At 35.2% G+C, this 18329-nt stretch overlaps 1 protein-coding gene across 1 annotated transcript in view; it reads right to left on the reverse strand.

Annotated features, from left to right (window-relative positions):
- The window catches only part of WDR17 (WD repeat domain 17), a 77414-nt gene that overhangs the window by 22700 nt on the left and 36385 nt on the right, over positions 1-18329 (reverse strand). The window contains exons 6-15 of the mRNA XM_044681667.1: positions 18000-18101; positions 17201-17303; positions 14383-14469; positions 11365-11529; positions 8535-8737; positions 6935-7084; positions 6719-6849; positions 6243-6368; positions 4853-5008; positions 2889-2953 (exon numbers count right to left, since the gene is read on the reverse strand). Of these exons, the coding sequence (XP_044537602.1) occupies positions 2889-2953; positions 4853-5008; positions 6243-6368; positions 6719-6849; positions 6935-7084; positions 8535-8737; positions 11365-11529; positions 14383-14469; positions 17201-17303; positions 18000-18101 (1288 nt within the window). The remainder of the gene's footprint in view (positions 1-2888; positions 2954-4852; positions 5009-6242; positions 6369-6718; positions 6850-6934; positions 7085-8534; positions 8738-11364; positions 11530-14382; positions 14470-17200; positions 17304-17999; positions 18102-18329) is intronic.

Raw genomic sequence — 18329 nt, forward strand, 5'->3', positions numbered from 1 at the left:
GCAGAGCAGACAAAAAGGGGAAAAAACTAGAAATGAACTTAATGAAGCAACAGGAAAGCTCTATGATTGTTCAGTTTGATGAATTGGAAAACCTGAAGTTCAAGGGAATGTTGAGATTGACTGGTGGGAGGAAAAAAAAAAAAAACAAAGAAACAGAACCTTGGAACACAGAAAGTAGAGGAAATGAGAACTGAATTAAAAAAAAATGGTGAGTGCAAGTAGTGTAGGAAAAAAGGGAAATGGCAGCAAGTTGAGTGGTAACCCAGAGAAGACAAGAGGGGTAGAAAGAATGGCAATTGTGTGGGAAAAGTTGCAAGAGTAGTTGTGGCTCTGAGAGACAGGATAGACCTGTGAAGTTCTCCTTTTATGATGAAGAAGCAAATGACAGATAAACAGTTTATCGGGATAGTTGATAGAAGAATAGATTTGTGATAGAAGAGAGAAGAGAGAGAAGAGAGGAGAAGAGAGGAGAGAGAGAGAGGATTGGGTACAGGCTTAGCACTGAATCAGCCAAATCTCTTATACTACCTATTCCTATATTACTATATGATGATAATTTATATTTTACGATGATTATTCTGAAGTACTGCAGAATACCAAGAAAGTTTTTTCTTTCTTAGTGGAAGGGGGTGGGGTAGGTGGGGAAGATACCTGTGATTTCATTCTGTAGGGAATTCTGTAGGATGAAAAAACTCCTCCTACCACTGTAGACTACAATCTGTTCTGCTTTAAAAACTTAGTATTAGAAAATTCCCTGAGGAGCTGTGAGATAAAATTAAAAGATTGTCCAGCATAGTACTTCCAGCATACATCAGCACAGTTCTTCATATAAAGGATAAAACTAGTATATATCAATTACATGTATGAATGTTAAATTATAGGTATCTATTTGGACAGTTCTAAAGACTTTTTTGAAAGTCTTACTTTCTCTAGAATTGATACTAAGTACAGTTCCAAGGCAGAAGAATAAGGGTTAAACAATTGGGATTAAGTGAATCTCCTGTATCCAGGCCTGGCTCTCTATCCATTTCACCACTTCATTGCCCTAATCTCATTCTGAACACTTCTTGACCCTCTTTTTCATTGCTTTTCTGTTGTCTTAGCCGTGTCTAACTCTTCATGACTCCATTTGAAGTTTTCTTGGCAAAAATACCAGAATGGTTTGCCATTTTCTCTTCTTGTTCATTTTACAGATGAGGAAACTGAGGCAAACAGGGTTATGTGCCCCGAGTCACCCAGCTGGGAAGTATCTGAGGCCAGATTTGAACTCAGGAAGATATGTCTTCCTGACTCCAGGACCAGCGCTCTTTTCACAGCATCACCTAGCTGAAGTAATTTTTGATACATTATGTATATACCCTTTGATATTCAGTTTATCCTCTCCATTATGCTCTTTGATGCCAGGGACAGTTTGTGCCTTTCTACGTTCAGCACTTTGCACAACATTTGGCAACCATAAGCCCTTAATAAGTGCCCATTAATTGCCTGCCAGTATAGTAATATTGTTGAAGATTAGTAACATATTCCACTTAGCAACCTGAACAGAAAACTTGAAACGATAGATCATTTTCCTGTAGTTATGTTTAAGGCCCAAAGAGCAATAAATGTTTTAAATGCTTTTTGCTGATTTAAGAAAAAGCTTTCCTAAAGCAAAACTGACCTCCACTGACCTGTCCTACAGTTGTTTAGTGAGGGCTGAAGGGCCTGAGATACTCTGGTCCTAGAGGTTGTACTTCTGAAAACACAGACCTGTGGCTCTAGCATTTGGCTGTTAAAAAAAAAAAGCAAAACCAGAAAAAAGAGCCTCTGTTCCCTGCAGCCTTTCATCACTGTTACAGCAAGTTGGAAGTAGTGGAGTAGGTAGTAATACTTTAGTTCCCATGGCAACTGGAAACTAAAGATTTTGTGTCAGCCTTAACTTGTTTAATTTCTTTTTTTTAATTTGGAGAAAGCCTGTGATTTTTCTACAGCTCAATAACCAAGAGTAGAAAAATGGATTTCTTACTTGTTCCTCAGAGGCATGACTAATGGTTCATTCACTAAATGATGGCAGAACCCAAATTAACTGGTCTCACTAAGTAGATCTATTACTATCTGGTATTATTTGCTAGCAATCCTTCTTAGAAATCTTGTTAGGATGCTATTAAGTATACATGCTATTAAAGGGTTTCCTAAAGGGGAAGACAGTATCTTTAGGATCCACAGGAATCCTTTTATAGCATCAATATATTCTGTTACACTCATGGAGTGAAGAAAAGAGATAGGAGGAAGGGGCACCAAGGATAATTTCCTTGGGTTTATAGAGTAGGTATTTTCAAAATCAAGCCAACAGTGAATGATGATTCCTGCCTTTTACCTTAACTTCATGGAACGGACAACTGCATTTTCAGTAAGCGTGGGACCTCTTTCCACAGTGGTAAGTGATTGATTGATTATCAGTGAGGTCCTACTGATATTCCAGGAGCATTTTGTACCAGCTTTCAAATAATCCAATAGATGAAGCCATATTAATCGCCTCATACTTGGATATGTGAATTATTTGAATAGTGTTTCATAGAATTTAACCTCAGAGATGAAAATTAACTTCCTAGACGGGTTCCAGGAAAGAAACCACTGAACTCTGAGAACGGCTTGAGCAGAATTAGCTTTAGCTTTTATCCTGAACCCCACCAAAGAATGACACCTCTAGATTCAAATATTTGATGTGTATTAGATAGATATAATTCTAGCCCAATGTCTTCCTTAAAGGTAGGAGAGAAAAGAAGTGATCACTCATCGTGGCCATCTTCCAACTCCCCAGAAAAGTAGAAACTGCAGGCTTCTCAGTCCTTTGTTACATAGCTAACTGTTACATAAACACCATAATTTCTTCATATATTTTGTCTTACCTCTGCATTAACTTCTTCCAGTATTTCATTGAGACCCCTGGTGCAACTGATAATGCTTTATCCCACTAGAACAAAAAAAACGCATCATAGCTATGTTGATTACAGCCACATTTTACCCTTAAATTAAGAATCTTTCACTGTCATTTTACATGCTAGAGTTTTCCAAAGCATTAGAGATTTCAAAGATAATTTTTATTCCTCCATCTCATATTAAAGATATAAAAGCATTATATTTTTCATTAAAAAAAAAACTGTGAACATTGAGGAAAACAATATTAGTATAAAAGTAAAGAAGACCTAACTTCAAATCCTTAGATTCTTAGGAGGCTGTGTGACCTGGGCAAGTAACTTAAACTCTGTCAGCTTCAGTTTCTTCACCTTTTATAGCACCTATCTCCCAGAATTGTTGTGAGGATAAAGTGAGACAATTGTAAAGTACTTTTATAAGCTCTAAAGAGCTACATAAGGTTCAGCTATTATTTAAGGAAAACAAAGTTAGAAGTATGTCCTTTAGAAGGAAAAACAATTCTACATTGATCTTAATCATAATTTAAGTATTTGGTATGAAATACCACTTATTTATTCATTCATTCCTCCATCCCCTTTGGCATTATGCTATGAACTTATTTCCCCATGGAGCAAGCAGTAAATCATTCCTACAATTTTTATTCACTATCAGGGCCTGTTTTTATTACACAATACAAGGTTTTGTTGCTAGTATTCAGCTATGTAATTAAAGTTGGTTATTGACTAAAGTAAATAATTTCATAAGGTATTATGATATACTGAAAATTATATTATCTATATAAATTATTTTTAAAGATGTGCATTTCTAGAATAGCAAGGGCAATGTGGAAGAAAGTTGAAGTTAATTATGCACTAGGATAAATTTTCCTTTTGTATTATAAAGTTCTTGAAACCTTCCATAAGAATATGTTTGCTTTAAGTGAGAAGACTTTCCCTTTCTTTTTGCTATAAAATTCATAGCAAAGAAAAGAATACTAAGCAGGTGACTATGCACAATTATCAATACCTTATTTTCAAATGGTCAAGGACAAAAACACCTAAGATCTTAAAGCCTTTGGATCTCGGTGTACCTAATTCAGTTGTCAAGAAGGAAATTGGGGATCCTTACATAGATGGCTGTATGAGGTAACCATTTAAAATAATAATGATCCCAAATTAGATAAATTATATGTGGAAAAAATTACATTTTTCTAGCAAAAATTATTTTTCCACTTCCTCCTTGGCTCTGAATTGATTTTGTGTTAAGAAGTGTCTTGATAATGACTTAGGTACTAGGGACTTAAATAACTGAGATACTTTCAATCACCGAAGTTAATTCTTACTATAATCATTTGTTATAATTACTCCTAAACCTTATGTTTTTCTGACTTTAATGTTCTCTCAAAGGTTTTCACTGTGTTGATTTAAAATAAAAAAGAAATTCTTGTTCCACTTGGAGATTATGACACAGATATTATGTATACAAAAGTTTTATGTCTCCGTGTGTAAATATGTATAAATGTAGAGTAGAATACTTTGGTTTAAAAAAATAGCATCATGATAAATTGTGAAAATGGCACAATCATCACAAAAGATTTGGAAACTTGCTTTGTGACATGAGAGTTGTGACAATGGAATTTCTCAAGCTCCTTTAACTGCTACTGTATTGTTGGAAATTCTTCATCTGGTTCTCGTGAGGTTTAGCTGTTACTTTTAATCCCTACTTCTAATAATTAATATTTGAAACAGTATTCCATTGAATGGTAGGATCAGGCTATTCTGGGGGGCAAAGACCTCCAACAAGAGAATGATATAGACTTGTAATTCTACCTCCAAACTGATACGGCTTTATCTTTATATATGGTTTGATCTTTAATCAGAAAATTATCATTTAAATTCAGTAAATGTAATATATGAAGCTTTCAGTGGTGATCTTTATTTGTTTGGGGGCATCTTACCTCTCCAAGTTCAACCATAAGCTCACAGTATCTTTGAATGTGTCCTAATCTCAAGTGTATCTCAGCAGCTTCCTTCAGGCGTTCCTCCTTACTAGGTGCACCGATGCCACCTCCAAACTTAGACATTTTGACTGTGGTTAGTTCTTGTGCTTTGGACTAAAAAAAAAGGAATTATTTAACAAATCCAGTGATACAACAGTCATTGCAAATAGAAATAGCCACAAGTTCAATATGGACAAAAATGATTTTTAGTATTGGAATTATGAAGTCTGTTTAAAATATCCATCAGTTAAAACTGTTCCTGTCACCATGTGACACTTAACAGAAAGTGGAACTAAGATTTATGGGGGGCAGTGAGAAGATGACATTTTCAATAATACCCCAATACAGAATATATTTGCACTCATAAAAGCCAGTAGAGGGTGCTAATTATGAAATTATACAACTGAGATTGAAGACTTGTCTTTCAAATGCAAAAATGACTGGCCCACTCTAAATAGTCAATGTATTTTGAGTATTCATCCCAAAGTGATTTGCAGTGAGTCAACCACTCTCTCACCTAGTTTTGGTTGTGAATAATATTACTGTATGAGATTTAGAAGGATTCTGTCTTTTGGTAGACTTTTTTTTCTCTCTGAGAAAGCAACAAAGCACCTTTAAAAGTCATCTTACACATCCTATCTTGCTTATTGATTTAAAACTCTAAACAACTATTTCAACTAATGACAAATTATCCAGAGGCTTCAGAAACATGGTACTCCATGAAAATTTATTTACAGGGATGGGTTAGTCTGTACTTTACTTACTTCAGTTCTTGCTTTCACTTTTTTTTTCTCAGATAATCAGCAATGTGACATGATGGCCAAAATAGCTAATACAATCTTAGGGAATATTAGGGGAAGCATAATATTCCAAACAAGAGATGTAATAGCAAAAACTTCCTAACAGAGTTGCCTAAAATATCGATGGTCTATGAATCTTCCATCACTGATGGATAGTCTTTAAGAGAAAGATGAGTGGCCACTTATTGGGAACACTGTAGAGGAAACTGCCACTCGGGTATAAGCTAGATGTATTAGAACCCCTTTCAGCACTAAAAGATTGCTCACTGGCCTACATCACCAATGCAAGATACAGAAATATATGCTGAACAAAGAAAAAACGCTGAACAAAGAACAGCGAGTGAATATTAACTCACTCACTGTGGTGCTTATAGCATGCTTCTGAGTCTGGAGGATGGCTCCAGAGAGTTAAGAATAAAATTAGATTCAATCCATAACAAAGTTCATCTCCTTTTTTGCTTTTCATGATCACTTGTGAAAAGAGTTTCCCCCAACTCCAGCCAATGTGAAGAAGAACAACAGCAGGCTTGTTTGTTTGCTTTACTTACAGTTTTAAATCTAACCAGATGTTTCATATGCATAATTCCTTTGGAGTAATCCTGGGGAAGTAAGCTATCATCTTGTCCTTGTATTACTGCAACTAGGTCCCATAAGTTTTTGCTGCCTCCTGGAGGCTAAAGATTAAAATGGAAACATGAGATAGACAATGGTGAATTTAAGGGATTTTAAAAACAGCACCATCATAATCATATGGTCCTATAAAGTTTACAAGGCATTTTCCCAAAGGACTCCTATGAAGTACACAAAGCAAGGCATATGATTTACATGACCCATGAGGAAACTGAGGCCCAAAGAAGTGTACATGACTTGTCCACAAATTCAAAGTGAGGTCTCCTGACTCTCAGTTCAGAGTCCATTTAATTACACCATAAGATTATTAGAAATATATAAAAGGAAAGGGAAAAAGAGCCCACTGAGACCAACTGTAGGAAAAAAGTTCCTATTGAAATTGTAGAATACTCACGGATAAACATTCTGAAAACCATCTTAGTTTTCTCCCTCGAAGATTACTTGTCAGTTTTTCTATTTCTTGCTTCATCTCTCTTGATACTTTACCACACAAGAGAGGTGGAGCACTTGATTCCATAGCACGATCTAAGTACAAAATTCAGTGAATGAGAAAAACAGTTCGTTGTAAAATATTAGCTAAGAAAATTTAAAATTTATTTATGTTTAGTACCGGTGTTCCCAATGAAATCTTCCCAAGATCTATCTGCCAGAATGTTTATTTGTAGAGGAGTGATTAAAGGTATTAATGACCAGAGTCTCACTGTGGAATCACGGGAGCAAGATGCCATCGTGAAGGGGCGACTCGGATGGCACGTTAATCCTAAATGGAAAGATTTAGACTCTTTACCCTAAAGCAAAAATATTTCAAGATAATTTACATTTTTACACAAAACAAAGTTAAATTTAACATAATATTGTGAATATCTAAGGGATGATCTCAATTGTATCCCCTATTTACATTTCCCTACATACTACACAGAATTGTCTAATGCCCATTTTCTACAAGCAAGAAGTACTTGTTTTTGTGGGCTAACACCAGAATTATTCCTTGACATGGTAGATACTCTTTTGTCCAGTTTTTGCAAAAAGCATCCTTGGTTGTTGGGGGCGGGAATTGCACATTACAGAGGTTTGCAGAGTGGAATGTTGCAGACATCCATGTTACCACTGTGATAACAATGTACATTTCTGGTTCTCCAGAAAGTTACTAAAGAGAATAATTCAACTAGGAAGGTGGTTGCTCTACATAGCCTACCTAAGGCCTTCAGTGGTGGCTGCAATCAGAATAATTATTCCCTCCTCCCACTTTTCTCTACTTGAGCACTTGATTGCCTAATAGCCATAAATACATGCTGCAGACCCAGAAATTCTTCAAGGGACTATTGTACTCCAAGGCCCATTCTAGAGAAGTACAAATGAATTCATTGAAAGAACCTCAACATTTCTTCTCTGCTTTTAAAGGTCAAATGCTTCTAGGGGTGGGGTGGGAAGACTGCAATGTGAAACTAAAGGGTTTTATGTAAACATGAGAAATGTAGGACATGATTTTTAAAACAATAAAGCTATTTCACAAATCATGATTTTTAAGAGAAGTGAATCTTAACACTATATTAAAACTGTCAATCAGATAGTTAATATGATTTATTAAATGTCTATAAAATATACATGATTCAGCTGTGTGACCCTGGGCAAGTCACTTGACCCCCATTGCCCACCTTTACCAATCTTCCACCTATGAGACAATACACCGAAGTACAAGGGTTTAAAAAAAAAATATATATATATATATATATATATATATATATATATATATATATATATATATATATATATATATATATATATATATATATACATGATTGTATTAGACAATGGTTGGAAGCAAGTAACTAGCTATGAGATGAATATGTAATTGAAGAGCAACCATTTCTGAATTTAATGACTGTGAAAGATGTTTACCCTCTTTCTCTCTTTTACTTCAATCATATGCCTATGGACCAAAGCATCATGGGTTAGACTCCCCAAAGCAACTGTTTCTGCAACTCTAATACATCCATTGATTTTTTCCAGCAAGAATTTAAAGCCATCAGTTTGGGTAAGGTTAGCAGTCAGATTTCCCATACCTTTCATGAGGTAGTTCAGCATTTTTAGGCAAATATTATTAGTTATCTAAATAAATAAATGGATATTCATAAATAAATAAATGGGTATCCACAAAATGCAGGTGCTATTAATAAGAAGTAATTTTAAAGGTAAAAATCAATAGTTACCATATACATCTGCTCCATGGTCATATACAGTATCCAGACAGGTTCCTTCTCGAGTATCCCACACCCGGATAGTACTATCCCAGCTGCCTGATATTAATAGATAGGGGATTTCAGTATTCCACATTAATCCTCGGACAGGTGCAGTGTGTCCAGTAAGTATATTTATGCAAGCATCTTGTGTATAATCCCATATTCGAACAGTACTGAAAATAGGACAGATACAACATAAACTATAATTTAGCTAAAAGATCAAATTTTCCTAAAAGTATAATATTATCACTTAGTGTTCATTTTTTCTGTTTCTAGAAAGCATTAAAATAATGTCCTATTTCAAAACACATGGAAATGAAATTTAATGTTCATGTTAGAATAATACAATTAGACATGACTTTTAAGCTTTTAGCCTATTGCAAGTGAATAATTTTAATATTAAGTGGCTTTTAAATTATTTTATTTGCATTTTTGGCAAAGAATATAGACTATGTAGTTTTTAATAGTTTTGTGTTATAATCCTTTACAAGCATACCAAAAGTTTAGAGGTAGAGTATTTATTCAAAGAAGTAACTTTCTTAAAAGTAAATGTTCATATAGCCAAAGAGAAAATGTAACTAGTTTCCTGAATTTCTTCTAAAATATTTCTGATAGTTAATAACAACAACAATAAAATAAACAGAATAACCTTACTTTTACATTGGAAAATAATACCTGCAAAAATGTGTTATTTTTAAAATTCAAAAAACATTAAATCATGGGGGCAGCTGGGTAGCTCAGTGGATTGAGAGCCGGGCCTAGAGACGGGAGGTCCTAGGTTCAGATCCGGCCTCAGACACTTCCCAGCTGTGTGACCCTGGGCAAGTCACTTGACCCCCATTGCCTACCCTTACCACTCTTCCACCTATAAGTCAATACACAGAAGTTAAGGGTTTAAAAAATTAAAAAAAAATTAAAATTAAAAAAAAACATTAAATCATGTTTATGGACAAAATACTATTTTCCTCATTTATTCACCTATCTTTTTATCTGTTTTCTAATAATATAGTTACTTGGGTCAGTATTAAACTAGAATTAACTTAAATCAAGTTACAACTATCACTATGAAAATTAACTTATTAAAAATGCATTCATTTTAAATCCTGAAATGCCAGCTCCATTTGTAAATTTTATTCCTCAAAAGATGACCATGTAGAAATTATCTATTTGTATCCCCAGTGCTTTGGACAAAGTAAATGATTAAGAAATATTTTATTCATTCATTCATTACTCTCAAATAATTACATCTACTTTAAGTAGAGGGGGTGGAGTGAAGATGAAGGACTAGATGATTTCTAAAGTCTCTTCTAAATTTAAATATATGATAATTACTCAATATTTTTGAAGGAACAATATGAAAAGACATCTTTGTCATTAATATATAGGTTGGCTCTACGTGCCCCATTTAATGTATTTTGGGGCCATAATGACTGACAGTTAAACTTAGGAAACTAGGAAACTCCACAGGGTCACTCACACACCCACACAAGTCTCCCATCAGGGACAATGTAAGAAATGTAAGTCCTATAAGATTTCAGAATTATAAATACGATTAAATTGGACAATATGTCAGACAAATTTCAAAGCCTCTAAATAGGAATATACTTGATTGTCAAATACTTGTCCCACTTTAAGTAAATTAACTAGATTCTTTTAAGGAATTTTATAGCTGGGTGAGCTGGTTTTTAATGTTTTTAAAAATTAAAGTATTCAAAGTATAAGGTAAGATGTTTGAAGCAGAATCCTAGGAAATGACAAGGTAGGAATTTATTTCTTAACAGGTTTATCCATGGGAAATCACCTATGTTTATCTCCATGCCTTCCATCTATAAAATACCCAAGCCATCATAGTTAATTATGTCTTATTTTTCATGATATTCAGAGATTTCATATTCTCTCACGAATCTCTTTTAGAGTTAAGCCACCTTCATTATCAAGATGTTTTCTCTTAAATCTAGCACATTCCATATGCTACAATCTAAGCCTATCAATGATTTCTGTACTTTTCTTCCAACAAGCCATTCTGTGTACTAACAGCATAGCTTAATTTTTTTTTAAATCCTCACAAAAAAACTTATTATTTCAAACTATGCAGGCACTGGAAGCACACACTTATTAACAAATCACTCACTATACTTGACATCAACACCTCTAGCTTTCTGGGTCTGGTCTGCTTTTTGAACTCCATTGTCTTAGGGATTGCTTCTTTACTAGCACCAATCTTTCCTTTTCTCCTTTTGGATAATTTCTGACCCTTCTTTGCCGGGTCATTTTTGATTTCAGCTCTGGCATTGGAAGAGGTTTAGCAAATAATCATGACAACCTCTTCTGCAATTCATTTTAACTCTGGCTTATATCAACCAGGTCTTAGCTTTTTGCTTGGCCAGAACAGTAGAGTCTTGAAATGGGGTGTATGATCTGGGGCTCACTCCTATCTCCTCTTTCTCATAGTCCTTTCATTATAAATATGCATCAACTGAGGTATAAAAGGTCAAATGACTTGTCAATTCAGTTAGTAAGTAGCCAGAATTTGATGACAAGTTGCATGTCTTCAAATGCAGTATCTTTCCCACAATACCATGCTGCCCATTATATATTATGGTGTGTTTGAATACAGTTAGATATTATTGAGATTTGCTAAGTAATTATGGAACTTGACTTTTATTTATTAACCAATATTGTGGTGGTGACACAAACATATCTGTTTTCAGTATTTCATCAAATTTAGATCCTGCACTCTAAAATTTTGGCATGGGCAATTAGAGCAAGAATCAAGTATTTAGAATCTGTGAATACCTACCCATCATCAGAACCACTGCACAGTATGCCTTCCCTCAAAGGAGACCATCTTACATGAAACACCTTTGCCGTATGTCCAGTAAACACCTTCAGTGGTTGATCAGAATTGGTGGCTAAGTAATAAACACGGACATTTTTGTCTTCACATCCAGTAGCTATCATATCTCTGCAATATTATCAACATGATCATCAGAAATGGGAATTTCTTATAGTGTCAATACAAGCTCAAAAATGGAGAACAGCTACAATTCCTATGGAAAATTTAGACTGTAAGCCATCTTAACAAATAAAAACATATTGCATTTCTATATATCTTTACAAGACAGCACACATGCAGAAAAATTCACTTGTCTCGTTAGAGCTCAGGGCTTCCATTTCATACAAACCTTCTTTCATTTCATACAAACCTTCTCTAGGACAGTTCTGTTCATTCAATTTCATACAAGTGAGAAGTATTTGCATAAATTTCAAAGTACATGAGCTCTGCCAACTAAGCAGAAGTAATTCTAGTTCTTTCCTTAAATTCACCACAATTTATAAAAGCCTTTAAAGATTATGGCAATACTTTTTCATATAAGTTTATTTTAGGATTGGCATGGACTCAGTTGTTCTGAGATACCAGCTTCCTGCAAAGTTTCCTACTCTGCAGCTGATTAGAGCAGGTTCATTGCTCTTCCCTATCATTTCTTTGTCCTTAAAACTTCCCTTTACCTTATAAGCCTCCTAAATGTAATTGTCATGTTACTTTATTAAATGGCAACCCTTCGGGCAGTTTTACTATTTTGCCTTTTAAATTCAACTTAAGCCCATCCAAATAAGCAAGCTGGTGTGGGGGCATGGAAGGGCAAACCAAGATGAATCAAGCAGATTATTCTCTCAAGGATGATCTACTGTAGTTGAGGGATATGCCACACAAGTAATTCTATTCCAAAATCAAACATGTTAACAAAGCTGAGACTTTACTGACTTCTTTAAGGTTTACAAAGACTTAAAAGATATTATCTCATTTGACTCTCACAATGTTTTTAGAAAAGTCCTTCAGGTATTAGAGAATATTAAGGTACAGAGAGGTCACATAGCTATAAGGGTGGAATTCAGACCAAGATCATTCTTGACTCTGCAGACCTCTCTATTATAACAGTCTGTCTCTCATGATACCAGCATTTCTCTTACTATATAACATGCTGATGAGAGTAGAGTACAATGTGAAGTGTAAGAAAGGATCCTTTTTGACAAGTAAGGTCTAAAAACTCTCTATGAAGAATGAGGAGTTTGGATTAGACTTTGAGTGACTGGAAAAATAAAAATAATGGGTGGAAGCGTGTGTGTGTGTACACATATACATATATTATATATACACACATATATAAAATTTGGCATTTACAGATTAACTCATTTCATACTTATAACAACCCTGGGAGGTAGGCATTATTATCCTCATTTTACAGATAAGAAAACCGAGACAGATTTAAGTGACTTATTCTACATTGCATAGCTAGTAAACGTCTGAAGTCAGATTTAACTCTTGTCTTATTTCAATCCAACATGCTATCTACTGCTCCTTCTATCTGCCTCTTATGGAATGCCCTCTAATTTAGGGCAGGACATTCCAGGCATAAAGGAACAAAGATATGGAACCTAAACCTAAACAGGGATGGGAATCCATTCAGCAAGTGGAAGTTAAATAGGTGGGAAAGAAGAGGTCTTAGGCGGCCTAAGCAGGTTATTCATCTGTTCCCAAGTTCTGGGCCTTCCTAAACTCTCCCCACCTCTCTCCCCCCATAAGCTATGGCTCTCTGATAATTCTGTTTAACTGTTTACTTGTTATCCATAATACCAAAGATGTCTTCCCAGCTCCAAGCTAGGGAAGAACTCAAACAAGTATGAAATTGTATAAAACATGAGGAAGATAATATATATGGGCACCTCTGCCCATAAGAAACACCAGCTTGCACAATGCCCAGGTTCCAGGAAGGGACAGGATAATATAGGTTGGGACAGAGATAATAGGATTTTACTTCCTTTTGTTGATCAGAGCTTCACAGCTGAATAAGCAAACTCATAATTTTCAAAATAATAAACAAATATTTATATCATATGAAACCATTATATTTTTGAAAGTAAAAATTTCAAAATTCAAAGATAATTTACACAAATTATCTTATGATGATCTAGGGGGAAGACCTCTAGACTTGGGTTCAGGAGAAATCAGCCTAGTCCTAGCTTTGCCATTTACTAGACTAAAAATTTACTTCCTATAGTTACTAAAATGATCAGATAAGGTAATATGTTTGAATGGGCTTTGAAAAATATAAAGTTTAATTCTAATTCTCTAAAATGTGTTACTCTTATACAGAGAGACCATCTTGTTAGGTAAATGGAGCAGAACTACTTCTCATTCTTTAGATGAAGACACTGAGGCTGAGGGATATTAAGAGGCCATTGCTAGTACAGCTAGTCAAAGGGGAGCTGGTCTTCTGACTCAGGAAATATGTGACACTAAGCCTGGAATGGTGTTATGGGCTCCTCACAGTAGGTCTTCCTTTCACCAGAGCAGATCACAGACCTTCCCTAACTTCTCACCCTGTATATGTGCTTCCTGACCATGTTTTCCTCTAGATCTTCCACAGAGCCCTGTCACCAAACACCTCTTATACTTTTTTAATGACAAATGCTAGAGGCCTTCTTCTAGGTCTTTGACCACTGCCTTGGGATACAGGCAAACACTCAGTCTGTTTGCTCTGCTAGCTGGTGAGGTGACTAGGCCACCTCATTTTCCCATCATAGATTTCTTTAGTGAGCTCTCTCTCTCTCTCATGGAACACTATAAGTCATTAACATACTACCTGTTCTCAAGGATCTCACCTACTTGTTTCTAAAGATAATATCTGATATAAAGAATGATGATTATGTCTTTAGAGTCGGTTTTAAAACTGGCACAACCATTCATTTTTATGAGTGGGGCACATATAATATCTCAGAAGTCAGTGTTCATTTCATAAAAGAAGATTGCACTTACTTGTTGTTTTGGCTCCAATCACAACCAAAAACTCCAGCAGGATGTTTGTATTTGTGGAGAACTTTACCATCAATTGTGCGAATAATACTGAAATTAATCATAATATTGTAATAGGAAAAAAGCAACATGTGGAATATATTAATCCAGGGGTCAAAGTCAGATTTACATAATTAAATTGTAAGCTCCTCAGGGCAGACACTTTGTCTTCAAAGCACCAGGAACATTTAATGGCGCTCTAAAATAATAAATAAAATAATAACTATTTGCTTATTTAAATTCTATAATAATAATTGTGACAAGTTAAAGTTAGTACATTTTGCTTTAGAAAATTCACCTCCTTATGTAATATTTTTTCCTTGGGGCTGGATATCATTTACATTGTTTGAAAATATAATATTACGTTGGCATTTATTTAGGGCCAGGCTGTGACTTTATTGGATTAAGGAACTCTCAGTGAGAAAACTTCCTCTATCAATGGAGATCTACACTTAGATCCTCTCTATAGGTTGTCTGGCCCATTGCAATATTAAATGACTAGCCCAAGATCACCCAATAAGTCTAAGTGAAAGGCATGGCTTCAGTCGAGATCCTTCTGACCCTGAGGCCGATTCTGTATCCATTATGCCATGACTGCTTTTCATAGGCTTTTATATATGCATTAAATATAAGCATTTGCTGTTTTAAAACTTAGCAGAGTAAGTTTTGTCCAGGATAACAACTGTATTTACAAAGCTGTTTAATTTGGTAATAAAACAAAGCACTTGGCTATAATTAAAACAGACCTATTAGCATAGCTACAAATTTTTGGTCCCCCCAAAGATTTCTTATACTTTGTTAATGACAAAATCTTTTCCTGCTCCTCACCCCTTCCCCCAAACACAAAAACAATTCTACTCTATGGAAAAAGAAAAAGAAGGCAAGTCTTGACCCCATGTCCCTTAGTTTGTTGTTAGCTTGGTCTAACATTGCTTTTTGCATTTTGCTTCTTGATTCAGGAGAGACTCTTAGGAAAAAATTAACTCTTCAAACACTCCAGTTAACTCCAGTTCAACAAGTATAAGTCGCATGAACTCAGAGAATTTAGTTTTAATGAGCATTTAATGAAAATGAAGTGTTTTATGAACCAGATCACCATAAATACAGACTTCTGGGTCTGTCTCTTGGAGTTTTGAGGCTGTCCAGCCTTGTAGAAGCTATTTGTAAGCCACACATATGTACTTACGAAACATATTATTTGCCAAAGAACAAAAGACCTAAATACCTATTTTCCATAAATATATTCTGTATCATATACTTGCTATAATTAACAGATATCTTTTATGTTATTTAGCTAACCTTGTCTTTCATTGAAAAATCATTATTATCATTCTTATGAAAAGTTTATGAGCCAGGCATAGGGGTACACGACCCCTAGTCCTTGTTACTAGAGGAAGAAAAGGCTAGAAAATTGCTTGGGCTCAGGAGATCTTTGCTAAATCCAGCACCAATATGTCGAGTCCCAGGAAGGGCCACCTAGTCTACTTAATGAGGGATAAGTTGGCCATGGTAGCCACTGTCCTTAAGAGCCCCATATATTACAGAAAATAAACCTCAAAAAAAAATTTAATCTTAAAAAAAAGTTTGTGAACTTCATGGTAAGGATCTCTGAATACTGTTCCATAAATAATAGTCAATGGTTGCCTCATGCTGCTGTGGCTGCTCCTTCAACTTTTACCAAATTAGAAGGAGAAGAGTAATAGGTAACATTTAAAATATTTTAAGGATTACAAAACACTTTACAAATATTATCTCATATTTGTTCCTAACAACCCTGTGAGGTAAGTACATCAAAGTTTATTTGTTAAAAGGAGGGATGTGACTAAAACTACAAATATATATAGAGAAACTGAACTGTTTTAAAGCAACTCAGCTAAATTTTCTGGTGCCAAAAGGCAGTATTTGCTTGCAGACAAGGACCTAAACAATTTTCCCCAGGTGGTTTTTGTTTTGTTTCGTGTTGAGCTAGAAACTTCCTTTGGATAGAGCAGACTAGACAAGGTTCAGAAAGAACCTACTAACTAGCCCAATATAGTGGCAGGGTGGTCAGCTGTTACCAATTAGCAGCAGCATCCACACTTGTATGCATTAGTCTGCTCTTTCATAGGAAAGACTGCTGACCTTACACAAAATACAGCTATAGGGTAGCAATGCAGATGGGTAAATGAAGACAGTTTTATAAACTATAAAGTACTCTGTTAATTGTGGCGTTGTTCTTATTCCTTCTATGAAATGGAGGTATCTCCCTGAAGTTTCATGAAAGCCTTCTAAAGAATCCTAAAGTTTATTTGAAGTAAATTCTATTTTTGATTTTGATTTTCATTTTTCAACATGAATCCACTTGTGGTCCCTTACCAGTCTAGCCACTACCATGATTTATAAATAAGATTCATTTGGCATATTTAGAAAAAGGCTTTTATAATTTTACAAATAAAAAAAAACATATATGTGTGTATGTACACACATACATTCACATATTAGAAAAAATATTATTCTTACATTTTTACCTATGGTTGCTAGCACCAAGTAATGGCTCAAATTGTATTTTGTTCCCTGATTCAAGAAGTATCACATAGAATCAAAGACTGTTATAGAGAACAAGATTTGACCTTAGACATAATTTAATTCAACACTCTTGTTTTATATATGAAAAAACTGAGACCCAAGAATATTGTCTAAAATATACCCAATCCATTCTTCTTACTTCTTACTCTAATAGAATGCTATAGGAATCATTGAATGCCTGTAGCACAAAGGGAAACATTTTAAACACAGTACTCACCAGAATCCATCACCACTGCATGTTGCTATTCTTTTGGAATCTTTATGACTCCAGGCAATGCAGAATATTCCATTCTTTCCATGCTTCAAAAAATGTAAAATTCCTATCAATAAGAAATAATTCACCCCTTTTTCTCTTATTTATTTACTTCTCTGGGGGCACTTTTTTCCTACTAAGAACTCAACATCCTATTCCTTCTAACTATTTCTAGAATTGTAAAAGGTTAAAAGAAACTTTTAATAGAAAGAGGTCACTTTCAGCTGGAGGGACTGGGAGAGGCATCATGGAAGAGATCAATCCTGAGCTGGGCCATGAAGGAAGAGACAGGTTTCAACAGGCAGAGATGGCAAGGGCATGTGTAAGAGGAATGAGAGGGCAGTCTGGACAAATATAAAGAGTCAGAAGGATGGAACTAGAGAGCAACTAATTAGTATTCAAATTTGGCTGCATTATAGAGTCAAGGCATTCTTAGCAATGATGGGAAATTGAAGGCATCCTTCCAAGGTACAGTTAGTGTCTAATAACTCTATTATTTAGTTTGTTTGATTAGAAAGGCACCAGGGTATACTGCATAGAGAGTCAATCTCAGAGTCAAGGAGACCTGAGTTTAAGTCTCGCTTCTGACATATTACATGTGTGATTATAGGTACAATATAGGAAGTTTCCTTGCAAAAGTTCTATAAACCAATGGAATCACATGGCCCAACTGAAAAATAATGCAAACCACATGCCAAACCTGCAGAAGAAATGGCAATGACCATCTGAGGCAGCAGTGTGGCAGATTAGATGAAGAGCTGACCTTGAAGCCAGGAAGACAGGTTCAAGGTCTTCTTCTGATACCTACTAGCTGCCCAAGTGCTATAAGTGTTTAGCATTACAAGAAACTCTCTGAAGGTGTAAACTGCAGGGAAGGTGCTGGCCTGCAAGAGCTAGTGGGAATTGCCTCATTTGGAAGTTCCCAGTACTGAGGTAGTCACAGTTCTAGTTCCTATCTCTAATGAGTGTTAAAGCACGTGTGGAAAAGTTGAAAAGATATTATTCTTATTCATAAAACGGTTCAAGTCAACAACCATTTATTAAGCATAATTTAACCTTCCTAAACTAACCTCCCTCCCTCCCCCTTCCCCCC

This window comes from Gracilinanus agilis, chromosome 6 (genome assembly GCF_016433145.1).
Source record: "Gracilinanus agilis isolate LMUSP501 chromosome 6, AgileGrace, whole genome shotgun sequence".
Lineage (NCBI taxonomy): Eukaryota > Metazoa > Chordata > Mammalia > Didelphimorphia > Didelphidae > Gracilinanus > Gracilinanus agilis.